This window comes from Endocarpon pusillum (assembly GCF_000464535.1).
Source record: "Endocarpon pusillum Z07020 unplaced genomic scaffold C721943, whole genome shotgun sequence".
NCBI lineage: Eukaryota > Fungi > Ascomycota > Eurotiomycetes > Verrucariales > Verrucariaceae > Endocarpon > Endocarpon pusillum.
In genome coordinates this window covers 94464-120270 of record NW_006913585.1, presented here as the reverse complement: position 1 = coordinate 120270, position 25807 = coordinate 94464, and the positions used below count along the sequence as shown (strand labels likewise).

General features: G+C 48.9%; 9 protein-coding genes across 9 annotated transcripts; 5 read left to right on the top strand and 4 right to left on the bottom strand.

Moving 5' to 3' along the window:
- Positions 1–1312: 1312 nt before the first annotated feature.
- Positions 1313–5632, top strand: EPUS_01542 (uncharacterized protein; the record flags this gene model as incomplete). The annotated part of the gene is made up of 3 exons (XM_007788680.1): positions 1313–1564; positions 1676–1805; positions 1869–5632. The coding sequence occupies 3 exons, from the start codon at positions 1313–1315 to the stop codon at positions 5630–5632; spliced, it is 4146 nt and encodes a 1381-aa protein (XP_007786870.1).
- Positions 5633–6464: 832 nt separating this feature from the next.
- On the bottom strand, positions 6465–8111 carry EPUS_01541 (uncharacterized protein; the record flags this gene model as incomplete). Its single annotated transcript, XM_007788679.1, has 3 exons — positions 6465–6903; positions 6956–7996; positions 8065–8111. 3 exons carry the CDS (start codon positions 8109–8111, stop codon positions 6465–6467), a joined length of 1527 nt encoding a protein of 508 aa, XP_007786869.1.
- A 356-nt stretch (positions 8112–8467) lies between these two features.
- On the bottom strand, positions 8468–9072 carry EPUS_01540 (uncharacterized protein; the record flags this gene model as incomplete). The annotated part of the gene is made up of 2 exons (XM_007788678.1): positions 8468–8756; positions 8807–9072. 2 exons carry the CDS (start codon positions 9070–9072, stop codon positions 8468–8470), a joined length of 555 nt encoding a protein of 184 aa, XP_007786868.1.
- A 1885-nt stretch (positions 9073–10957) lies between these two features.
- EPUS_01539 (uncharacterized protein) lies at positions 10958–15196 on the bottom strand (the record flags this gene model as incomplete). The annotated part of the gene is made up of 2 exons (XM_007788677.1): positions 10958–14560; positions 14615–15196. 2 exons carry the CDS (start codon positions 15194–15196, stop codon positions 10958–10960), a joined length of 4185 nt encoding a protein of 1394 aa, XP_007786867.1.
- A 635-nt stretch (positions 15197–15831) lies between these two features.
- On the top strand, positions 15832–16599 carry EPUS_01538 (uncharacterized protein; the record flags this gene model as incomplete). Its single annotated transcript, XM_007788676.1, has 1 exon — positions 15832–16599. The coding sequence occupies one exon, from the start codon at positions 15832–15834 to the stop codon at positions 16597–16599; it is 768 nt and encodes a 255-aa protein (XP_007786866.1).
- An 82-nt stretch (positions 16600–16681) lies between these two features.
- On the top strand, positions 16682–17008 carry EPUS_01537 (uncharacterized protein; the record flags this gene model as incomplete). Its single annotated transcript, XM_007788675.1, has 1 exon — positions 16682–17008. The coding sequence occupies one exon, from the start codon at positions 16682–16684 to the stop codon at positions 17006–17008; it is 327 nt and encodes a 108-aa protein (XP_007786865.1).
- Positions 17009–18307: 1299 nt separating this feature from the next.
- Positions 18308–19976, bottom strand: EPUS_01536 (uncharacterized protein; the record flags this gene model as incomplete). The annotated part of the gene is made up of 4 exons (XM_007788674.1): positions 18308–18418; positions 18493–18702; positions 18802–19108; positions 19168–19976. 4 exons carry the CDS (start codon positions 19974–19976, stop codon positions 18308–18310), a joined length of 1437 nt encoding a protein of 478 aa, XP_007786864.1.
- A 958-nt stretch (positions 19977–20934) lies between these two features.
- EPUS_01535 (uncharacterized protein) lies at positions 20935–21270 on the top strand (the record flags this gene model as incomplete). Its single annotated transcript, XM_007788673.1, has 1 exon — positions 20935–21270. One exon carries the CDS (start codon positions 20935–20937, stop codon positions 21268–21270), a length of 336 nt encoding a protein of 111 aa, XP_007786863.1.
- A 1830-nt stretch (positions 21271–23100) lies between these two features.
- Positions 23101–23540, top strand: EPUS_01534 (uncharacterized protein; the record flags this gene model as incomplete). The annotated part of the gene is made up of 2 exons (XM_007788672.1): positions 23101–23137; positions 23242–23540. The coding sequence occupies 2 exons, from the start codon at positions 23101–23103 to the stop codon at positions 23538–23540; spliced, it is 336 nt and encodes a 111-aa protein (XP_007786862.1).
- Between the last annotated feature and the right edge of the window lie 2267 nt (positions 23541–25807).

Below are 25807 nucleotides of genomic sequence, written 5' to 3'. Positions count from 1 at the left end.
GCCAGTTCGATTTGCTATATTATGTATCTTAAATAGCTCTGTACGAGGCAATTTGCCAGCTGTGTGGCGTGCGTCAGCAAGAAGGCGCGCTCGGCGCGGCGTATCAACCATCGTTTTTGGCGTTCGTGAGGCCGCAGGAGAAGGAGGATCAATCGAATGAGACTTTCGGCAGACGCGGCGTCTATTTCCCTGTTTAGAATCCATTGTTCCCTAAATTTGAGTGAGTATTGGTAGAGAAATAGAGGAATGAAGAAGGGGGGAGGAGGAAGGGGATCTGAGAACTGCCATAAATTTCTGCGCCAAGCTTCGGTCCGTAACAACTGAGCCCACTATCGTGAGCCATGTAAAGATTGGTCTTCAAAGCTTTATATGTGGCCCATAGATTTGTTCTATAGATAGCGCAAATTTGTCACTGTAGTGAAACAGATGAATGGTAGTACAATGGTAGAGGAGTTTGCCAGAATGGAGATGACTCCGTTAAGGGTACCCTCTACGGGTAGTAGGTACTGGTGGTACTAGTAACTGTGTATCGAAACAGATTAGGATCCACGTTTTGTTCTGCATACCTCGAATCATATCCAATTTTGATCCATTGATCAGGTGAAAGATCTCTAGTTGACCCCTGTGTTTCTGAATGGGCCTCCTTCCGTATCGAGATAGCATTGCTGCAAACCAGCTTTAATTAGCGCAACAATTGAATGTGTTCTAGGAACATCAAACTCAATCGATCTTTAAATGCCCTTTTTTCTTGCTTTACTCTCAAGACTAGACTTGTAAGTTTACAAGTAGGATCATCCAATCGCTCTTAGGATTTTGACTATTCTCAACCTTTGGAATCTCGAAAGACGTAGTCATCAAGCATAGAAACACTTGATATTATGATCTTGTCTAAAAAGGGTTTGATGTCTTCATGGTGAGAGTGCAGCAAAACTAAAACGTTAGAAGCATGGGAATGCTATCTCAATACGGAAAGAGACCCATCCAGCGAGACAAGGAATAGCTGATTGACAGCGGGTTCGGAACTGTTGAAACTGACACTCTGTTTGAAGAAAAAGACGCTGACCATCATTACAAAACATGCTAAGCACGTCAACGTCTCATATACAGTACTACTAGTACTAGTACAGTAGTTATCGTTGCTGCATACTTGAAACTTCTCGATTCACGTCGCTTCTTCTTCTATCACCACACTACGATCTCAAATGCTTCTCCACCTGCGCGGTGACATCCGCTTACCCAGCTCTTGCTCTATCAAAGCTTTTGCAGGACTCACATTGGGTTGGAAGTTGGCAATAACTTCTTTACCAACACTATGGCTGCTGCTGCTACTGCCTCACCGGTGACAGAAATCTCAACCTGGCTTTCCGGCGACATCGTATACGACGTATTATATCCAACATTATTAATCCACGAAGATTATGCAATTTTGTTCGATGCCAAAGAAGTGAAGACCAATCGGCTGCTTACCGTCAAAAAATATAATACACCACAAAGAATACAAGGTGCATTGCTCAAACGAAGGATAGAGTATGAGCGGGAAGTTGTTGCTGCTGTCCGAGGTGGAGTAAGTACATCAGTCACAAATGAATGTGTGGCAATTCTTTGTTGAAAAAAAGGCTGATATTCTTTCCTTTCAATTCACATCCTGGAATGGTTTTGCTAATGCCGTAAGCAGCCTCATGTCATTGTTAGCGGCGCCCCGTTTTGGAACAAGGCGACGAAGAGGATGGAAATGTACATGGAGCACTATCAGCATCGTCTTAGCATATGGATGGATGAAACATTGGAGAACCGAACACTTCGCGGTATGTTTCCCGCCGACCTTGAGTGACGGTGCTACACAAATCATGATTCTGACGTCTCTCCAGGTATCACCATACAGATAGCGCCTTTCTATCACACACTGCTGACCCAAATGCTGTCAGCATTAAAGTACATCCATAGCAAAGACATAATTCATTGTTGCGTTATACCACAAAATATCCTTTACAACAATCATAATCATTTCGTCCTTAGTGAATTCAGTTTGGCCAGGCACGCACATAAACGACCATATGTTCATCCGGGGCTGATCACGGCACATATGGCTCCAGAAGTGCTTGACAAGAAGGAAATAACTTTCACAACAGACATATGGACTCTGGGCATTGTTCTATTGGATCTACTCCTTGCACCAGCCCTTGGAGGGGATACATCTTGCTTCAAGAGCGATGGGATATGCAAGAACCTCAGTGAGTTAGCTACAGAGCTAGGCCAAGATTGTGAAATGCCTGAATTGGTGAAGATGTTGAAGATGAGCCCAACTGAGAGGCCCTCAGCCAGCGATCTTCTTGAATATATAAAACGCCACCCAAGACCTCAAAAGTCCACCCAAGATGTCAGTGCCGGAGTCTTGTATAGGTACGTAAAGCTTATGTATCCCGATGAAGACGATGCGTTTGTTCGTTTTGCGGCTATCGAGCAATATGCAATTTGCCAATCACACCGAAAGGGCTCAATGACGACAAGCTCAACCCCGGGCAATGTTGGGGCAGTTCCGGTTCAGCAAGACCCACCCAGTAGCAGCGGCCAGAATTCTGCTACACCCTCCATAATAAGGGGATCACCGAGCGAATCCGAGCCTCAAGAACTTTGTCAGGGGGAAAATCCGAAGGCATCTTCATTACGTCAAAGCCCGACGCCAGGAGCAGCCGGCGCATCAAAAGTGGCAAACACAGCAATTGGAACAAATAACGATACAATGACGCTGTCCTATCGCCCCCAAGAGCTCGTGACTTCAATCGCCGAATCAGCCAAAACCCCTCCAACCACCAGGTCGCTTGAAATGGGTGGAAAGACAAGCAAAATTACGACATCATCCTTGACCGAATCACAGGGAATAGCAAGTTCATCAGCTTCACCTGTAACGATATCGTCAGCAGCATCGCAGAGAATGCCCGCATCATCAAGCGCCACGTCCAAGAAGCGCCGTAAATCCGGCCGGCACAAGAGAAAGGGACGTACGGCCCAAGACGAAAAAGCCATCGATTTACAAGATGTCAGCTCCACTCAGCGCTCACAAATTCATGCCCCAGAAGTGCCCGAGGCAGGTGCTGGTAGCGATCCTATGGGATCCTCTTGTGTAGTTTCCTCAGTTTCAGAGAGCGGTCTCACATCTCGTGGTCTTTGGCGGGAGCGGCAAGAAACGATCTGTGAGGAGGCAGAGTCTGTCCGGGAGAAGACACAGCAAGCCCTGATGCGACAAGCAGAGAAGCCAGGATCGATTCAGCAGGGGGCATTGCAAGTGGAACAAGCAGCAGGTTCGGGTTCACACCAAGCAAGCGCACTACTCTCAGCACATGACACCGGTGGTCATGTCAGACTCATGGACATTCAAGGACCTCATCGAGCTGGTGAGTCCAAGCTAGAACAACAACGGCCGACTGGAAAGAAAGAAAGTGAAGACCAAGAAGCCGCTAGAGCTCGAGAAACCATTGAGGCTCACGAAGCCCTGAGCGCTGGACAAAAAGCTGCCAAGGCTCGAGAAAAGGAAGCTGTTAAAGCTCGAGAAAATATCGTCGCAGCTGGAGAAGCCATCAGAGCTCAAGAAGAAACGCCCAGAGCTACAAAAGCCGCTCGTGGTGTTGAGGCCACTAGGCATCGTGTGAATACCACAAGGGCCCAAGAAGTCCGACAGGAAGCCGCTAAAGCTAAAGAAGAAGCTGCTAGAGTTCCTGGAGCTGCTAGAGTTCTTGAAGCTGCTAGAGTTCCTGAAGCTGCTAGAGTTCCTGAAGCCGTCAAAGCTCGAGAAGCCGCCAGAGCTAAAGAAATCGCCAGAAATCAAAAACTCGCCAGAGAGCGAGAAGAAGCCGTCAGAGTTCAAAAAGCCGCGGCAGAGAGCGAAGCCCGAGAAATTAATGCCATCATCAAAGCCACGACAACTCAAGTGAAACCTCCCAGAATTCAAGAAGCCGTCCAAAAGCGAGAGCACAGAGGAGAAGCTGCCGTGACGGAAGCCACGAGAGCTCAAGAAGCTATGAAAGAATCAAAACCTACAGGCATTCTGCGGACTGATGTGATTCAAGCACCGACCATGGCGCCCAAAAAGAGAGGAGCTCCTCCCGAAAGCTCAATGGCTGCTGAACTCATTGGCTTGAAAGACCGAGAGAAGATGACTTCGACTCTGCCCCGTGCCCGTAGCACTCCCGACTTGTCTCTCATTCTTAGGGAACAAGAAATACTCGATGCGCTTGAAGCCATCAGTTCTTGTGGAATCACCGGTCATTCTGACATCGCCGGGATCTTGAAGCGTCCAGGGGTGTTAGTGGGGATGCCCGGAAATGCAGATGCCACCAGAGCTCTAGTTGAAGACGCAGCCAAACATATATATCGGGCTTTAAAAATGATGAGGGTCTCCTCTCATGCTCGAGCTAGCGAATGGCAGCCTCTCATTCGAGCGCTGGCTAAAGAGCCAATTAACTTTTCTGTCATTTCCTTTATGACACGTAGGCAAGACAAGACAACAAGATCTCGCCAAGCAGCACTTCAGACACCCAAACGCAATGCTGGTGGTGACCCCATCCAGGGCAGCCTAAGTGAAGAAGCAGCTTCCAACAAGACTGAACCCACTGAAAGTCGGGAGGTCGGTCAAACCGATGCGCGGCGTGAATTTTCCACTCCAATGTTGTCCGCCCATGCATCCGCTTGGGACTCATCCATGAAATGTGTAAGCCCATGGGGTGCGATTTATCGTGCATATGTGGAAGATAGACTCCCTCCGGTCCCTCCTGCCGAATCCACGGATGCAGAGAAATACCAGGCATGGTTGGATGCTGAGCTGCCGGCTCCACCACCACGTCCCCATCCTGAGGGGGCAATCTACGACCTGTGGGCTCGGCGAACAGTTCGATCGGACATGCACAACTTTCCGGATATCCTTGAAGAGGAAGCTCAACGATATTATGCGCATGTGCGAGGTGAACAGTCGCATCTACAGGGTCAAGTTGCTCAAGACCGAATGGAGCAGGCTCGACCTACACATGTAGCACAACGCCCAGCCAACTCCGGACTCCCTCTGGACAACATCGAGATAATACCACGGCAAGCTGGTTTGACACTTTCATCGCCCTCCATACCGACTGTACATTACAAGAGCCTGCAACAATCTGGCTCACATCCTTCCCAATCAGCTCCGCATACGTTTTTGAGGTCGACCTCCTCTCCGTCAGCCAGACCGTTTCGTTCAGCATCTGCTCAATGCCCCCCCTCTTCACGCTCTACCGGCCCCGAACCGCGAGTGGCGTCTCAGGTCCGAGAGCGGCCTGCCCACCCTTTTCAGGGACAAATCCGCATGGTCAAATCTAAGAGCACTGGCACGCAGCAAGTGACAGCCTGTCTGCCTGGGCCCGACGCTGAGACAGCAAGGCAGCGGGCCGAGAGCCAAGCGGGCCCATCGCGTCTTCGCCCTGCCACTAGAAAAGGTGCATCTTACACCGAGGGAGCTCCAAGCCAGATCGATCCACCGATTCCTATGCCGCGTCCTGCTGATGACGAAGCGGTCAAGAGCATGCGACGCAAGTGGGAAATGGCCCAGAAGCTACGGAGAGACCATCTGCGCATCCTGCAAAAGATGGAGGCTAAAAGCTCTATATGATCCATGGGAGTGCGTAGGAACGCTTGTTGTTCGTGATGATATTGAGAGTAAAGATTAGTAAAAGTGCGCTGTGAGAGAAGCCGTTCCTTTCGTGCTTCCGGTAGGATGCTGATAGTGACCAAAAAAATCATTAGCATTTTATTATTTTCATTCCAATGTATTCAGCTTGTATTTCATTAGAAGAGAAGAAAATTTTATCTGATGTTAGCAGGGTGTAGATTTGGTCTTAATGTTGATTATAAGGAGGCTAAACCTCGAATAAGCAACTTGACAACAATCTTGTTCGTAATACTGTGTGCATTGCGAAATATGTCATGCGCCTGCTATGCGCCTGCCGTGCGCCCGTCAGACGCCAAATAGAGGCCATATAGCCGTCCGCAGGGCATAGATAGAATCAACACACTTCTACCACACAAAATCAGCGTCTTTTCTACGCCTTTTCTGCGTCTTTTTCTCGCCTCTTCCTGTTAGGCCGCGGCAGTCTAACAAAACACTTGCAAATATTTGGAGATTGTGCGGAGTTGCCGCCGCGGCGTCATGGAACAGAAACAGCTCTTTAAGACCCCTTTACTTAAATAGCGCAAACTGTATTTTGAGTTCAACACAAACAGATATTGGCAGACCGTCTAGGCCAGATCAGATCCGCCTGGCTCCAGATAGGTCGGGTCAGATTCGTTCCCAAGTATAATCTAACCTGATCTACTAGTATTTGGAACGCTGGTTCGACGTTCTGAGGCCTTGGCACTTGGCACTACATTCTGAGTATATATTTCATCTTCTGCAGGATCTATCCTAGACTCCTAAGCATCACATATCTGGCATATCATACCATTCACCACAACGTTGCGGCAACATGAGCATTTTGATGCTTTTTGATTTTTCGTTCCCTTGGAGCCCGTACTGGGTTGCTCCTACACTTGGGGAGCAAACGGAATTTGGCGAACGCGGGAATAATGTACCGCAAAGCGAGGTCGGTATTATTCTCAAGTCCTGCATCAATGACTTCCTGGGCCAGAGCTGTGAATACAGAGTTAATCATTTCTTCCCCCATTTCTTCGGTTAGCCAATTCACTATCTGGACCGTTTCGCCTTTCACACGATCCACGGACATACAGAGTGAAAGCATAAACAAGGAAAATATTTCCAAAGCACACTCAATTTCGAAGCTCTCGCGAGATGTGGTCTTGATAACAATGTCCTGGGGTTTAGCGTCTTCTGCAGATCGCAAGGTAAAGGTTCTTTCAGTCTTGGCATTGATAGGATCTAACATTCTGTGATAAGGAGTCAGTGTTTATACCACGGACTGTCGTGAAGACGCCTTACTTGAATGAGGCCGAATAATAAACACCAAATACAGGCCAGCTTGATAGAGGTTCCCGCCTGGGCACATGCAGACCTTCGAAATTAGAGCTAGTAATCGAGTCGAGTGCTGTACCTGGCATCCAGACTTCCATTTGCTCTGCTGTGCAGGAATCTGAGCTGCCTATAATCCGTAAAAAAGCAGCGTTTGAGTTTCTTAGATCATTTTGATTGCATAAACGATCCAACGAGTTTTTCTGACAAAGTAAAGAGTACATCCAGAGGGAAAGACCTGCAGTAAGTTGCTCAGTCAAAGCGGCTTTGTCTGGGATAGGGCCCATGTCAACGACCCAAAACTTGAGGGGCTGCTCTCGTAAGCCCTGCTGCACGTCAACCCACCAGTGGTGATTGAGCCAAGGCGGACGGCCTTTATTTTTCCAAACTATGTTACCGCTCATGTTCATGATATTCATAACCCCTATCATGGCCGCTGCCAATTTCGAAGCGAGATCGGTGTATTCCCCCCGAGGTATGTCTGGTACAATTGAGATTTGCCTTCTAATGGCATGCATCTCATAAGACTTTTGAGAATGAAATCCACGAAACCCAAGAATGAATTCATGTTTAGATAACTGTTCCAGTTCCGTTTCGTTGCCAATAGAATCCTTGAGAGTATTCCCAGATTTGGGCCTCTTAGCTGTTAAAAGTGCTGGTTGCCAGGCGTATAAGCCGTTCACTGGATCTTTTTGGATCAACCCTGTCAAAATCCCCCAATCACAATCTCGTGAAGGAATTGAGTGATTATTGTCATCTGCTGCAGTCAAAACATCTTTCCAGTCATTTCTAACGCTGCGTAGTGCGAGCCAAACCAATTCAAACTTCTCTGGAATTGAAACACATGAAGGGTCTTTTGCAAGGCCCCTCCGAACAAATGCTCTTATGATCATCATGATGAAACTGACTCCAAGTACGATAATTGTGGCAGACCAGTGTAGCGCACCTAAGCCTATAAACTGAACTATGAAGCCAGTTATAGCAAGAAAGCTCCCGACAGCCGACAGAAATCTAGTCCGAATTAGCATTGGACCATATTTACACTAGTTATATGAAAAACAAAAAGGATAGTTGCTCACCTATGCCTTCGGCTCTGGTCGTTCAGATGAGAAGCACGGATAGTCATGGTCTCTGAAGAGTTCAAAATTGCGAATGATGGGAAGTGTTGAGAGCTGACTGTGCTGTCTAATTGCAGACAAATAATTTGTTCAACCCGGCTCTCTTTGTCCTGTGATGGCTGGAATGTGTGTTCTGTGGTTGAACCTTCAATAACATGACCGCTGGCGAGCAATCCAATAATCATGGCAATAGTACCAGCTAGGAAGCAACTATACGCATATGTAGGTATAGCGACACCTTTTCGTAACCACTTCCAGTGATAGGTAGCGAGTGCAGAGAATGTCAGACTGAAGAACTGGAGGAGAACACTAATAAGCGCCCAAAACCATAATTCCTTTGCATTGAGAATAGTGCCTCGAACATTTAGAGCGATGTTCGGGTTTGTAAGAGGATCTTTTTAAGCATTTCTTCGCTCATATATTGTGGTGGCTTTGGCTGGATAATAAGTAGTCCCTGTTGATATGCTTTGTGGGCGTCTAGAAACTGAACACGCTCCACAGCTGGAAGGCTACCTCCTCCTACTACGAGATACTTTATGTGGTTTGGCTTATCGATTAAGCGGACAACTTCTCTACCACTCCAGAGTTCGCAGACTTCTTCGGAAGTTGATGACAGAAACTCCTGTTCTGCGCTCGCTCGACTGTCTCGAGATCTGATTCCATGTGAGGGGACTATAACGGAAAACCAGAGATTTAAACATACCGTCCAATAACCGCCTTGAGTAACCGAAGACCGCCAATGCGAATAGCACTAACAGCGATGGTAATGATTCCAATCGGGCCCATGGCAAGCAAAATGTTGTCAGCCCATCCCATAGACATGGAAAGAAACTGCTTCGTGGCCTGCTCACCGAAGAGGGTAAGGAGCGGCCCCGCCGCCGTGCCTACTGTGTTGAAGAAGTCGGTCCAGCCATCCGTCATGGTGGTTGGCGCTGGAAACGAAGAGTTCGTCATCGTTGCCGGCGCCATCTTTTCGACGTTCTTAAAATATAAATCTCGACTTACAAAGGAATTGATGTTGGAGCTCCGAAGAAAGAGTAAACCTCTATCTTTTGAAAGTTTTAAATAAAAGTATTAATCAGGCAACGTATCATAGCTGAGTTGGCGTAAGGGATGAGGCAAATGATTCAAGGAAGTGGATCCACCCCAAGGGGCCAAACTCTGCCTTCTTAGTGCGACCATGAGTTAGCTGGTACATCTAATTGAATGGAAAACCTATCGTGGTTGGTTTGAAATGGGGGTAAGGCAAGTCAGGCGCGCGCCTGCATGGCAGGGCCGACAGTAACGTACTCAACTAACATGTGCACCAGAAATCGCTTGGTGTTTTAGGTTTCAGAGTGTATTTCTATCAGTTGGATATTACTAGTGCCGTTTGGAGGAAGAAATAGCTTATTAAGCATTACGCAACCAAACTTTGCTTGATTCTGATCATTCAATCCACATCTGTGTTGGTTTTAGACAATATTCACCAAATAGCAACCACCTGAAGCTAATGAAATTGAAAATTTTAATTGACATAGAGGTACAGAGTCGTATATCAAAAGTAATAAAATTAGATATATAGCATTTATTCTTGCGATGTGATTCCAAACATCCCTGGGGTTAAAGTAGATATGTGTCAACCTGCTGTGCAGAGTGCGTAGAGAAGAAGTTGATTGATAGCTACGGGGGTAGAGAGCGTAGATCTAAGTACAATTGGCTGTACTGTACAGCAAAATTAGAAGCGAAATTGCAGTGTAAATTGACCAATTAGAAGCAGTAGAAACGCACGAATTACGCACATGAAACGCGGCCAATTGGCCCTCTCAGAAGGTCAACAATATGAAGCTTAAAACGTCACAAGAAATGCCACTATTACACTATGTCCCCTAAGCAATCACTATTTACGGGTACTTTGGTTTCAAAATCAGACACCTGGAAGTTAAGGCTCATCTAATGTCCTACTGTTTCGGTGTCGGCAAGCTTAAAGCTTATCCCCTGTGTATATATTGAAAAGCGCCAGACTTGCGCCGTGTAGGTTGCGCTCTTGTGCATGTTGAAGAGAATGATCGGCCTTCTTGGCTTCCATGAGCAGGAAGGGGAGCCAACGCTAGTCGCCTTCATTGCTGGTGCTAAGATACTTACTCAGAATGGTGGTGTAGGGCAACAGGTCAGCGCCAGTCAGTGTATTGCTTTGGAACGATAACGCCAGATCCGGCTTCGATGGTGGGATCTTGTTAGGCGAGCCACGAGGTGGAAGGAGATATTCTGCTTCCACAGTCCACTGCTCTTCACAGTTAAAGGCGAACAGATTTCCAAAACCCTATCGATCAATGATAAACATCATGATGGTCCTCTGAGAATCGGCTTCACTGGAAGCCATACAGTGAACCCTATCAAATGTCAAATTGCCGGGGTGATATAGCAGGAAAACGACGATAGGAATCATCAAATAGCTTCCATTCGATGTTTCGCCAAGAGTTTTTCCAACTGTCAAGTCAAATACACGATCCCGAATATTGGCGTATCCTCATCGAAGAAGCTGGAAGCATCCCGGGTTGCTGATGGATGTGACTATCTGCTGTCGAACCCGCCTGGCAGCGGCTTGAATTCTCTTGTTCTGAGTTAGTGTTTTGGATACCCCATCCTTTCGTAAACGCTTAGGTGCTGAATTATATCCCGTCGTTCTGTGTCTGTTGAATTCTGCATTGCCTTCGCTCATCCTCCCAATAGGATTCTTCATGAGCTGTGCTGGATTCGCCGAGGCCTTTTCGAGGGTCTCCCAGTTTTGAAATAGCCGGTGTGGCGCCTCAAGCCATGATTTCATGATCTTATAGCCGGCAACACAACTGGGACCATTGCTGATCATACCAACTCAGCGCATCCAGTAACCATTCAGCACAAAAGGCGCCCAGTGCACCAGCTTCGGCCGCTTTTCCATGATGGCGAGAACCGCACGTTGGTGTGCAACCGCGAGATTAATGCGGTTATCATTAGCTATTGAGGAGGGAGTATCAGGTGAGCTTCCCGGTGGCGGACCAGCTGCGCCCGGAGAGGGAATGCCTCCAGACTCGGCGGCCGTCAGAGGATTGGAGTCGTTGCCGGGACCCTGGGCTCTCTGTGGCTCAAGCCTGGCCGGTTCGACAGGCGTGTTCAAACGGGAAGTGTCTTGGACGGCTCGTTGCTCTCCCCTATCTGCATCCTTCGCCGTCTTCTCCCTCTTGTTCTCATCCTCTTTGCCCTCCACCTCAACTGTCACCTTCTCCTCACCGCGTGTGGCCGGCTTTGCGAAAGATTCCTCATAAAAAACCTTAGAATAGATTGCCGCATCCTTGTCGTCTAGTCGCCAGAGGCCGCTTACTGTGCTTGTCGCTCCCGCGTATAGAAAAGCAGGCACGAGCCCAACCACGTCTGACGAGTCCATAGTGGTCGACATACCAGAGGAGCACCCCAGGAGTGTGGCGTGGTAGCCTCCTCTTTGTCCACCAGCAGCCATCCGATTTCCTGAGTCGTTGGGGGGTGCAGGCCCTGCCGCACTCAATAGAGCAGGCTGGATGATAGCCTCTGGTGGCTCCGGGAGGGCATTCTCACTCTCTGCGCCGGACTGGGCAGAAAGATCAAACACTTCCCTCAAGGTATACCGCTTGTCATCAAACTCGAGCCCCTGGTCGAGCGGCTCACCCTCTTGAAAAGAGGCGTGACCGTGGTAGTGGAACAAATCCAGGTCTGGAATATTAATCGCGGACTGGAAGGCTGAAGTAGTGAAGTCATTGTCAGTGACGGTGTGAGCTTTCACAGAAAGTTGGTGAGAGAGATCGAGGAGGGCTTGTCGGCCTTCGGTAGAGGGAGGGTCCCCGAAGAGGACAGCTCTAGGGAGACATTCTGCTGACGCCGATATCGTCGTAGCTGCGTTTGCCTTATTCTTTTCTATCTTTGCCTTCCGACTCTTGAAGACTACATCTAACACGGTGAGACTACTACAATACACGATTGGGTTCCTCTTGATCAGGACTTCTTTTTCTACTAAAAGTGCGTGCAATGGCACCTGATGTAACTTCTCAATCGAAGAAAACACCAGCACCTGACCTGGCCGCGTGTGCTCGGCGAGAGGCTTCACTAGTGGGTTCAGCTTGCGGAGAAGTTTGCGCGAATCAGCATGGCCCAGGTCCTCTTCATCCATGGCCAGGAACATGTCAACAATCTTGTCTACTTCCTCCCAGGTAATGTCAGCAAGTACCACAAGCGGCGGCTTGTTGGGCAAGACAATAACGACGATAGGCTTGCACGAATTTGTTGTTGGGGCGGTGTTTTTGTACCAATCAACATAGACCACGTCCCCTCCGGCGTCGGAGGTGATCAAGGACAGATCTTCCCGCTTAACGACTGGGACTTCTCTGTATTCGGTGAATGGAAGGGCGCCGTTACTGCGCAGGAGAGCCTGTTGATCGAGCCTGTTGGTCTGCATGAGCCAGCCCAGCCCGGTGGATTTGCCCATCTGTATCATGGACCAGATACGAGTATCACGCCATTCTCGGGCTTCTTCGGAGAATTGACAAAGGACGGCGACGGCGAGAGGTACGATCTGGAGCCGCATATTCTCGGACACCGCCTTGAGTAGTTTATCTACCTTGTCCCACCCACTCAACACCTTCCAACCCTCTCGTCTCTTCTGAAATGCTTCGTATGATTGATCCAGGTACTTGAAGAATTCATCGAGCATGGACTTTTTCAGCTTCATGGCGCCCCAGTAATAGAGCTGCGCAATGAAAAGCGCCGTCCCTGCTTCACCGAGAATGTTGCCTGCCCTCACCGCTTCCTCCAACGATGATTTGTGGAGATCAAGGACCTCGATGAATTCTGGGTCTGCGTCATCGGAGAGTGGTGCACCCTGTCGCCTCGAGTATATTATGTTCTTCGCACTAGCCATCATATTTCGCCGGTGAAGTAGAACCGACTTCGCAGATTGCTGGGCTTCTTCGCACAGGGTGGGCACCAAGTTCACCAGGCGTTGGGCTTCTATCAGGATGTCCTCGGCTTCGACGACAGAGGCAAGCTTGTCGACCTGTAATCGGTAAAGCAGGTAGTGTCTCTTTGTTTCATTGTAAGTCGCCCGGTTCCGGAGCCATTCAGACAAGATCATGAAGACCTTCTCCCATCGGCTGTTGAGGGTGGGAGAAGCCTCAGCGCCGAATAGATTGAGGTGGAGTTTTTCTGGTGTTAGATGGGTGAGTAGCGTCTCGACATTGAATGTCTCTGTGGCTCCTGGCGTAGGAAGCAAGATGCATACCAGCTCTTCCTTGTCAAGTTCCCCATTTACCGAAGCCGTTTTCAGCCATCGCACCAATGTACTAAGGACAGCACGGGGACTAATGACATCCGTCGATCCTAGCAGAAGGTGAGAATCTTCTCTTTTTTCGAAGGGTAAGACAACCTCCTCGATCCACTCCGCGAACCATTTTTTGTGTACTCTGATCTCGGTGGAGTCGCCACCATGCTCAGCATCAAGTCGAACAGCCATCTCAGCAATAGATCCCACGTTGTATCCGTCTTCTTTCCAGAATTGGTCCCGCTGGCGAGTTATCTCGTTCATCTCTTGCGCAGTCTTAGCGATGTTCTCCACGTCCTTGAGATTAACATAGATTTGAAGCGCTTTGCGTTTGCCCATTAGTTGCAGTTCCCACAATTTGAAGTTCGGATGTGCCGCGTCGAACTCGTTATGCCATTTGAGAATGGCCCCGAAGTCCTCAAATAGTTGCGCTGCAAGCTCTGCGGTACACGAATGACCCAGATAGAGGAAGTAGCTATCGCCGAGCTCCTCTAAGAGAGCTTCTTGCCTGTTCTGCCAGCGCCAGAAGATCTCCCTGTTCTCCTGCGATGGGGTTGCGGTGAGGACTTCCAGCGCTGCCTCGGCAGCTTTGGTAAGGGCAGTAGACATCATGAAACCATCCTTTTGTACTGCTGGCTGTTCGCTGAACCTTTCCCAAAGCTTCAGTTGCATACTAGGATCCGGAAAGTTCGAAGAACGCAACTCACAGAGACTGATATCTAGCCAGGAATTGTTCAACTCGGTCGGCAGGGGTGCCTTCTGCAGCAATTCTTTGGCGAGCTGGAACTCCATATTTGACCCGCTGACCTGGCCGTTGCTTCGAAGCTTTTGAGCTAGCAACAATCGAGTTCTGCCCTCGACGTACCACAACGGTTCGCAGGCAGGAGGAGCCTTGGCGCAGGCTTCAAGCAGGGATCCACAAGCTCTCACTTGGGTCTCCTTGTTAGACAGAAAGTTTACCTCGATATACAAAAGAGCACAGGCGTCTCGTAGTCGGCCGTCCCCTTGCAAATACTGCCGTAGCTGGGAGATGGGAGGATCAACGCTACCCTTGGAGATATGCGGAATGGTTAGAAAGTAAGCTTCCTCAAAGTTATCAGTTACGTTATTTGCCATTAGAATCACAAAGTAATATTGAATGATACATTGAACCTATGAACTCGTCAGTAAAAGGGGCTCATGGCAAGCAGAGATGGTGTAGCTTACTTGAACGTCAGTATATTCATCAATTGGAATGTTTTCAAGCCATCTCTTGATCTCCCTCAGGCTGTCCCTTGCCTTTGAGAAATCGCCATTTACCAGGACCTCAGCTCTAGCCAAGGACATACGCAATAACGTATAAATCCCAGACGCGTCGTCGACCTTGCCGTGGGCCTCTGCCCAGGTAATTGCCTCTCGCAAGACATTCAAGCAGTCTTTGAGCTTCCAGTCTAGCCAATAAGTCTGATATCGCTCAAAAGCAATGACGGGATGATGCTTCAGCTCGGGAGGAAATGCGTCGAAGATGGCTTTGGATTGATCATAGGCACGCACTCGGTAGTGGAGGATAGCTTGTTCAAGAGGAGCAATAGCGGCCGGGTCAAGGGTATGATATTGAGACCAGAGGTTCCCATGGCGCTCGACGGAGGGCGACGGTTCGATCTCTAGTGGTGCTGGCAGCGGGATCACGTCACCTGAGACCAGTAGCTGTGGTATCGATGGTTCTGCTGTTGAACGATTCGGCTCTTGCGTCAGGAAGAGAGAGTTGACGCCCGTAGCGAGGCTACCAGTATCGTCTGCCGCTGCCATTTCGAGGGCATCAACACGAGTATATCCTGGCGGATTGCACCGAGGACAATAATAGCAGTCGCTCTGCAGCTAAGCTCCGTTTTCATCAAATTCTTGAATAATTCATAAGGTGGCCCCTAAGCGCCTGCAGCTCCGACTCGTGTGACCGGTGGGCGGCAGTGTGAACAGAGAGGTTACACCAAAGTTTCTCCGCACCAAATTTCTACTCCTTTTCTCCTAACTAAGGGAAGCACAGATCCACAGACAACACAGAGGGCGCAGATATCGCAGAGAGCGTAGGACTCGGAGAGAACATAGAGTTCATAAAAACATAGGATAGGTGGAATTTATAGAGGGCCCGGGATTCGCGCAGAGCACGGGATTCGCAGAGAGCACAGAGCTCATATAAAAATAGATTAAGTTAGAGAAACTTTGATGTGACCTCTTTGTACCCACCGCCGCCCGTACTAAGGAGTACTAAGGAAGCCCCTCCGTTCCCTGTCTCGTAGGACTCATGGCCCACTCTTCCATGAGGGTCAAGGAATGGCATTCATTGAAGCATCAACTTATAAGCGTCATCATTAGTTCAGACTGTTGATTTGCTCTCGGATTTTCGGCGGATATAGAAGTGGTGCCCTGCAAATCAACAATGAATGATGGATGTAGCCGCGACTTCTGCCAATGACAATGCAATCAACCCCTTCGCTAAAGACGAGAAAAATGAAGACCCAAAGCAGATTGTCCCTGACATCGAACAACTCGCGATTGATCCTCACCCCATTCCTACACCAATTCTCAACAATGACGAGCATAAGAGCGAGGAAGATGTCGACGCCTCCGACGACGAAGACGGCCCGACTCTGACGCTGCCCCTAGAGGAAGACGTTCTCCGCAAAGATCACCTGTTCGCCTTTCGCAACAAAACCTCCGAGCCGGTGCCAACCAAGACCTACCGCCCATCAGAGCAGCAGCTGCTGCAGGAGGGTAAGCTCGGCGACTCACATTTCTCTGCGCGACTGAAGAAGGTAAAGTTTGGGCGCTATGCAACCGAGACAGGAGAACGCGTGCCAGCGTGTCTGATCCTGGTCCGGGTAGACTTCATACCTAAAAGTCGCGGATGGTTTCGCTTTCGGGATGCTAATGTCGAGGTCGCCTTTACGGATGGGCCAGGCGCTGTGAGCAACAGAACCTCTGCCGACGATGAGGACGTTGACGACGACGACGATGGTGACGACAGAGTTTACACTGGTCCGCTAGTCCTCAAATTCTACCCCGACCTGATCCGAGGGCACACGCAATCCGCCTCGGAGCAGTTCAATCTCTCGTTCAACGTGCCCCTCGCACCCCTCCCTGCAGGCTCTCCCTTCATTGCACGGGCGGCTCATGGGCGAGCCGGAGACGCGCGTCAAGTGGAAGATGCATGAGAACGAGGTCGTCAAGGGCGGTGTATACGAGCAGCCGACGCTAGCGGTGCTAGTGCGCTATCGCGAGGGCGAGGCGTTCACGATGGCGCTGAACATAAAAGCCACAACGTATGGGGGCTTGGCAGTCACAGGGAAGAGGGGTGCCAGGATCACATTTAAGCCGGGTAAGCATGGGGCGAAGAAGGAGGAGCCGTCAATGGCGGGCCTTACGGGCGGGTCGGTGCAGATGGGCGGGCAGACGTGGGGCGTGAAGAAGGGAGCATCGACTGAACCCTCCGACGAGGATCTTGAAGCTCTGGATCTCGAAGCTCTGACAGGCATGCGTGCAGCATTGCTGGGCGCGCAGGGCCCTGGATCCGCAGCGCCGTCTGTACACTCAGAGACACCTGCGCTCTTAAGCACTGGCTGAAAAGCATCTCAATAAATCTGCTGCTCTTCGCTGGGATTCGCTCTCGGACTTCCCAGCATCTGTTGCATCTTACTATCCAATTTATGTCACGGTCGACAAACAACCATTGTAAATAGGATTGAGGCGCAATTGCATCTACGGCAACCTCTTTTAAACGCCATTTTAGTGGTAATGAATCTTGTAACGGAATTCATCCGATTTTCTATTCTAGGAGCGGCGAAGGAGGCTCCGCCAGATCACGAAACCCAAATTGAGGCTTCTAGAGCTATGGGAAGGGAAGAGGTAGGCGGAGAAAAATGAGCTATGGGATTCTAAGGTTGTGTCGGAAGAAGTAGAACCGATTATAATAATCCTCGGCGACTCTTCTGAGGGTTAACTCAGAGAATAACTGCTATCATTGCTCTGCATGACCTAAACAGGTACAGAAGAAGACTTCGACTGTCGACAGCACAGGTCTACGGTCTTGGCGCCTCCCAGAACTGAAGTTCTGGCGACAGTGAGCTATGTACCGCTTCTATTACTCTGGTACAACTTGAAACATGCCCTTTGTGTGCAGAGATAGGCAATGCAGATTTGGCAACCTCCATAGACGCTCAGTTTATGTAAAACAGAAAAGAATATTATTTAACCAGTAGAGATTTCTCAGAGGCTGCAGCGGGATTATGACGCTAAATCGCGGGCATGCCAATCTTGATAAGGAAGTATAACCATTCAGTGACACAGGGGATATTGGCATCGGATAGCTAAGTTCAGTCGGTTTCATCTGTGTAATAAGTACATTCAAGATATCCTGTCCATTCAATTCATCGACTGTGGGTAACATGGTCTTAGCATGCCATTACACTAATTGTCCCATGCTCACATTTGACTTTGCACCGAGTCCACAGTCCCCACCTCATGCTGTCATCTTTCGTCTCCCCTGGAAGGCAGAACTGGGGAGCTGCCCAAGGTACATAGTGAAGAGCAGCTGCATTAGCTACATCTCATGCAGTAACGTGATCGACTGTTCGACACTCGCTGACATAGATGTAGCCCGCCAAAGATCATGATCCCGGGAGTGATTCGAGATGTGGAGTTGGACTAACAAGGGTAGCATCGTCATAGCTTAGTCAATTTTGGTTACTAGACCTTCACTTGTTCAGGTCCTCCCTCTAGACAATAATAATTTTCGAGTATCGTATGTACAGCTCTCCTCTCTGTAACTGCTTCACTTCTGCTGGTACCGACACGCTCACCCCTGACGAGTTCCGTTGTATTGATGTAGAGTAAGTCAGCATCCTCATTCCTGTGCCAACACCTTCAAGACGCAACTGTATCGGCGACTTGAAGTACCAAATTTCCACCATTTGACGTAGCCACATCCGGATCCGGATAATACCACGCAGCCACAGCACATATTAGGTAAATAATCTATCAGACACAACCCAGTCAGTAACTTACAAGCCCCGACAAGGTTAGAATTAGCTTCAAGAGTTCAGACTTACGACGAGCAGCGCTCCTTCAAGGTAATTCGACTCGCCATCACGGAGGAAATTGCCGATGACCAAGATGGACAAAACGAGCAGAGCGATCATGAAGATCTCGAAGTTAAGGTCCATGGGTTTGTTGAGAATCCAGCCAACGATGACGACGAGGGGCGCGTTGAAGAGAGCGGTTTGGATGGAGGGGCTGAGGCAGTGGTAGAGGGCGAAGTTCTGAGAGCGGTGGGTAAATACAATTAGCACTCAGCAGGTAGGCTATGAGCAACACAGAGGACGTAGATCACATCCAGAGGGTTAAAAAGAAGGCCATACCATTTGATCGTCCCAAGCCTCATCAATGGCTGTGAGATGCTCCGCTGCTTTCTCTACCAGGGGCAAAAGAATCAGACCCAGAAACTGGTCCGGTACGCCTCTATCGACGACATGCGGAATCTGCTCGACAAGAAACTCAGCCAGGAGGCATACGAAGGTGAGCGAGATGACGAGGGCAACGACACATTCGGTAAATGTGAACTTCGCCTTGGCGTGATCGCTGTGTCGGTCTCTGTCTCGTTCCTCGTCGCTGGCGAGTACCTCGTCAAAGATGCTGTCGTGGCTTCGGGCGTTGAACCATATGTAACTAGTTGGGAATTAGTACATGTCTTTCCGACCAGAAGTGGGAAAAGACGTGATATTCACATGAAAAAGGCAATAATAAGGATGATCGAAGTGATCTGACTGATCTTAAGTGTGTCATGTCGTAGTTGTTTGTCCCCGTAACTAGCCTCACTGCCTGAGGCGGTCACAGTAGCTGACTTGAGGGATGAGTAGAAGGCACTAGGGATCAAGAGCCCAAAACCAGCGACCAGAAGCAGTCCTGTACCGACTTCACTGACAGCAGCGTGGAATTTCTGTGACTGTTGTCGTAAGCCACCGACGAAGAAGCACAAGCCCAGGCATAAGAGCAGATTTGTCAGAATCGAACCAAGTATGGCCGCCTGTATGACTGGTATCAAATTGCCATGCTCGGCGGCGCCGTTGTCCTCCTTCGTGCTATGCTTCTTGATTAATATCAGAAACAGAATAATCTCAACGATAGATCCCAGCGCCGTCTCGACCAAGACACCAGTCACCTTGGGCATCTTTCTTGCGAGTTCTTGGCCTGCGAAACCCAGCAAATTTGCCGGTGCCACCATGCCGATATAGCTCATAGCGAAGATCCATATGTGAAGGCCCGAGAAGCCATAGTGCAAGATGATTGCGATAGGAGCGAAGGGCCACAAAACATTGACCAGCATGGATACCTGGCTTGAACTCTTCCACATGATCTTGCAGAATGGGACGAAGTCGAATCCATGTCTGCCGCTCTCCCCTTCAGGGGCAACGCTATGGATAATGTTTAGTCCTGTGTGATGGTTGAAAGTTGGGAGCAATTGTTGAGACTCCTGGGCATCCTCATGATCGTTCGGGTGCTCCGCCGGGGACCTTGAATTATCTTCTGGACCCATAATTTCACTGAAGAGTAACGCTGTTGAGATGACTTGAAGATTGAAAGAAATTAAGCCTGATTAGGGCGGACACTAGCGGATTGGAAGCCTTAATGTGACAAAGATAATATAAAATTTTTGCAAATTTAAAATGAGAAAAATGCCTCGATGACGCAATTGGTTAGCGTGTAAGGCTTTTAACCTTGAAGTTGAGGGTTCGAGTCCCTCTCGAGGCGTATATCTCTTTTTCTTTTTGGTTTTTTGGACATCTGAAGTGTGGGTGAAAATGGGCAGTCCAATTGTTATGTAAACATAAAAGATGGATTTAAAGAGGGGAAGTAGCGACCCAGGGGTAGGGTCTTAAGTGCGACTGGTATTGCTCACGATGCCGGCCTACTACGTAGTAGATCGTGGCCAGGAGGTGTTACCCGCACCCTAGCGAGTCTGCCCAATTTGAATCACACCATACAGTATTGCCCTGTACTTGAGGAATGGTCTCGTATTTAATATTCGTACTTCATTCATATGCTCCATAATGGCTACTCCTCCCAGTGGCCGCTGCCAGAATCCGACATCTTTCCTCTTTAAATGTACCCAACCGCTGGCACGCAGCAGCTCACTACTGGGACGGGAGGCTGAGCTAGTCGGCTGATTCAGGGCTATTGACCAATCTGTTTCGGAACTGGAAAAGGAAGCGGTGGTACATGGAGGCGATGTGGTTGTAGGCATGGTGGAGTGGTTCAACTTTGCGACCTTTGATATCATCGCTGACCTGGGCTTCAGAAGCCAAGTGAATGTTTGAACAAAAGGAAGAAGAGCTGCAACACTGGTGGCTTTGTGCAATATTCATCCGCTTGCGTACAGGTTGCTTATTTGGTCTTGGCCGCAGAGGGCACCACAGCAGCAGCGAGATCACTTTCAAATGTTCAAGGACAAGGTACCGCGCCCGATGTATTTGGAGAAGCAATGGCCGGACTTAATGTCACACGTGTTGAAGCACAACCAGGATAGCATGCTAAGCCCGGAGGAAATTGAAGCTACGGCTGCTACTGTCATTGTAGCAGGGAGCGAGACAACGGCAACACTCCTGTATGGCGTGACGAGCTATTTGCTGAAAATTCCAGACGTCTTGCAGATCCTGGTCGATGAAACTCAGGGCATTTTTACTGCCAAAGCGGACATGACGGTCCACCACCTTGCCAGACTGCCCTATTTGTCCGCGGTCATCCAAGAAGGGTCTCGAATAGTCCTGCCCGTGCCTGCTGGCATGCCTCGTGTTATACCCAAAGGGGAGGATATTGTTTGCGACGATTGACTGCTTGCCGGCGTAAGTCTCGTGTTATTTGTGAAGCTTAGCTGCGATGTGTCAGCTTCCTCCGGTTTCAAGCCTCCATTGTGGCTGCGTGATTGATTTGAGACTTCAAGAACAAAACAAAGAAAAGAAAAACGAGAAAGAGACCGAGATTTTCTCATCAACCTATTCGCCCTTGACGGTTGAGCTAATCTTTCACACACGAACTGCCGTATCTTATCCTCAATAAGCTGCGAACCGCTGGTCCATGAACTTTAATGAGTCGACATTCTTACTCCCTTCGCGATGGTATCCCCAAAATGCTTCGCCGCCCATCTTCTCTGACAAAAGAGAGGCTCTGTAGCCCTGTACTCGTTCATTCGGAGCCTGCGATCCTCGTCACATCCCTTTCGTGGTAGTTCCATATATGGATGGATAGGTACGGACCTGTAAAAAGATGAGTATGGTTTTGAATATAGTCGCTATAGTGGGACGCCGGAACCAATAGAAAAGTTTTGTGTTACTTTAAGAATATTCTTTGCGAAACGAGTCTAACAAATATTCCATCCCTACGAGCGACAACATGAAGTTCTAACCTGTATCGAGGCGATACGCCCTCGACTGCTTGGTATTCTGGTCAGTGTAGAACCCAGTGGCAAGGTGGGAAAGGTGAAGAACGATTCGGCGGAGTCCACCGGGCTGTAAATCGAGATCAAACTCCAGAAGATCGACTCATAAAAGCATGGCCGAAGCAAGACGCTGTCGAACTCCATGTCAAGCACAAACGGCTCCAGTGTTCAGGAATGGCGTCGGTACCATTTCTATTAGGCGCCAGGAGAAGTTGTTGTGGAGATCTCGAAGCTGTTTTCTCCATGTCGAGCCCGCAGCGGCGCAAAGGGCTAGACTAGAATGTTATGTGTGGGTTGAAAAGGGGGGTGGGGGGTGGAAAGAACTGTGTTCCATTGTTATCATTACGTTACCGACTATCATGTTTAAGATGTCGTTTGAAACATATTAGTATATCAGTAGCAACGGTTGGGAGACGGAACGGGCTGTTTCTTTTTATCCAGCTAGCCAGGTTGGTTTGAGGGCGTGGGGCCACGCAGAAGAAGTATCGTATGGCCAAAGGCATTCACTAAATTCCTTTTAACGTAAGAAGTCCATCCTTTCTCTCTATAGCCTGGGGATCTTTCGTAAACCTGCAAGAAGTTTGATAACCAGGTCGCCTAACTCGGTCCATTCCGCCTACTACACTTACATATCCAATGCTTGCTGCAGCCATGCGCCTCTGCCAGGTGATGAGAGAAGTTAGAAGCAGAGGCTTTTTATCTTCGATGCTAGATACTAGCGCGTTCCGAATTGGGGTGATCAGTCAACGCTAACCAGGCCGCTAAGACTAACTCGCAGTCTACCCGGGAACTGGGTGCCATCACCTTCACTGGGCCCGGAGCAGGGGAGGTGGGTAAAGGTTTCCGCTCCCCTCATGTGCAACGCTGCATAGTGAACACTGTACTGTCCATAACCTACCATTATTCACCTCCGAAGCAGAAAAAAATGACTTTCCGACATCCTTTCCTACTTCTTGCCCCTGTCGTTGAACGAACATCCATCTGCCGAAGATTTTCCCTACATCTGAACAGCCCACCAGCAGCAGCAGCAGCAGCGATCCAAACTCGAACACATCAATACTGCCCTTCCCAATACCACCGGCAATTCACTAATACACCCATAAGCCGCGAGAAAGCAGCACATGACTCATCATCAACGCATCCCACATCGAAACCATCCAGCCCACCTCAACAGCCACAACAACCCCGCGAGTCTAAAACCTATACCTACGAAGACATAGCCGCAATGACAGAATCTCCAGACCCCAACCGCATCATCATAGGTCCGTGAAGTCAATTGACCTCCTATTTAGCTCGCCTTCTCCCTCCGTCCCCTTCTCCACCTTCAATCTAGCCTGACTCCGCTCCCCTCTAACAACCAACCCAGATGTCCGCGAATCCCCCGAACTCTCCCAAACGGGCCACATCCCAGGCGCGCAACATATACCTATACAATCCTCTCCAGACTTCGCATTCCTCCCTGCTCCGGAATTCGAGTCAAGATTCGGCTTCCCTAAACCTACGAAGGATCAAGAAGTAATATTTTATTGCAAGGCCGGGGTTAGGAGCCGGGCTGCGGCGAAATTGGCGATCCAGGCGGGCGATTTTGGAGGGAGGGTGGGCGAATTTCCCGGCAGTTGGATTGAGTGGGAGGGCAAGGGTGGGAAGGCTGATCGGCCAGGATAGCCCGGCTTACGTGATTGGACAGTTGGTCAGGCTGTGATGAGGAAGAATTGCAGGTCATGGATGGAGATGATTTGATAGGCTGCAAACTTGTTCCTAGACTCTGATGTCACATTAATCGAAGTGTGCCGAAGGGTAGAGGTGGCTCCAGGGTTTTAAGATCTCATCCTGATCGTGCTCGCCACTCTCACGTTGGGTTTCCAGGGAAGAAGACTCCACTGTGGAACGCCCGCGCAATATAACTTGCAGTGAGTGGGAAAGTTGATCTTGGAGAGTGGTTCTTTCTCAGGCCACTGCGAAACCCTTCTATGGCACCATACAATTTATCACTTGGTGCCGCTGGCCTCTTCACCATGTGGTATTGAGCTACACTAACTTTTGAGTTTTATGACACTGGGAATAGATCTGCAGTTTTCAGGAGGTGTACTATTGGATTTGTCCACAATGTTTTCCTTCAACATGTCTTATGCCATCAACGAAACATTGCTCCGGAATGATCGAGTCAAGGTGGAAAGCAGAAAGGTGGCTGGGCAATTGTCGGATCCAAATAGAGGAGCAGTGACAGCTCTAAAACATGCGTCAAGCCTTTCGCACCACTTTTGCAATGGGCAATATTTCTCCCTTGGACTTCCGGAGTATCCCCTTATCTCCAAAACATCAAGGTCACAGTCTTCTGTTCTTCAATTCTTTACAAGAAAAAGTAGAAAAAATAAAGAGAGGCTCTAGGAGTCTTTTCCGGGCTATAAAATCTATAAAATCTAATTCTCTTAGTATATAATAATATAGCTTGATTAATTTCTTTAGACAAAGCTATTATTTTGTAATAGATCGAGTAACTTGATTGATTCTGATGTGCATAAAGGAGAGAGCTGATGAGCAGCAAGAGCTAATCTAAGAAGAAGCGGCGCTAAGGCAGAGCTAACGGAACGTGCACGTGACAGTAATTTCGCTCCGCAGCACAGCAATTTTTGGGTCGCGCCAAGGAATTGCAACACTTTTGGAATGCACAATACTTAAAGCAGCCTTGGACCAACATACAGGTACCACCACATCAATCTGGCCAGGGAAATTTGATGGCTGTCAAACAAAAGCTAGTTTACGGTCCTCTGAGGGCCGCGGTCCTTTTGGTCCAACAGTTATGAGCCCTTATAATCCGCATTCAGAGTGCGCTAGCCACTTTAGGACACAATACCCGCTTCCTGCCAGAGGCCCCAACGTTTGGAGTCCGCGTCCGGATGGAAGGGAAGTGAAGCGTATTAACTTCCTAGATCGAAAGCTCCTGGGGGGGTGTCAAACAAAAGCTAGTTTATAGTCCTCTGAGGGCCGCGGTCCTTTTGGTCCAACAACAGCCTTGTCTAGATATGCAATGTGGGCTGCCTAAAATGGGGCCCTTCAGGCTGCTTACGTGGTATCCAGACTGCCACATTGACTGTTTGAATTTGATCGGCTCTTCTAATGAACTTCAATGTACCAATTTTATCTTGATGCCACGAATTTGTTAGCTGCTCAACAAGCCATTATACACACTACATTACAGAAGTCCACAAGCTCGAGAAGATTACACGCGATTGCTCCCTCTTGGTCTCTCGGATCGCATCGATCGTTACAGACTCCCCACAGAGAGACAGACAATAACTTCGTGCAACGAACAACCTCGAAGAGAGTCTGATGACATGGGTGAGAGAATAAAGGCCGAATCTGCTAGGCAGTCTTTCCTCCGATCAGTCGGTCTTAAAGCTGTGCAAACAGGGAAATATCTAAAGCGAAAAGATCCCCACGACTGGGGAGAGCAGAAGAAAGTCATTATAAGCACTTCACGACGCATTGCATTGACTCGAATCGGGGTTCATCTTTTACCAGTAACAATTTCCGTCTTTGTGATCGCTTTCAACACTGTAGAGCTCTTGAATGGCCCGACCCTCCCCGGTGTCTCAACCTTTTTTCTGCAGGTGGCAGCAAAATTCCGCGTCAGTATTCTCATTCCCTGCAGTCAAAAACAGGACTCTGTTCGTTCCTCGTGACGTTAATGCAATCTGTTGAGTAGGAATTGACCATTACTGGAAGCTTGACTGTTGTCGTGCTGGATGTGATCCGACACCAGCTCTTGAATGGAGGGATTAACATTGGCTTACTGGGTTCAGGATTCTCATTTATTGGATTGAATTTTTTATGGTCGCCAAACCTTTTGAGCACATTTCGCGCCAAACTTCCACCATGGTCAAAGATCAGGCTCTTCTCTATCATCATTCTGTGCTGCATTCTTGTCGCCA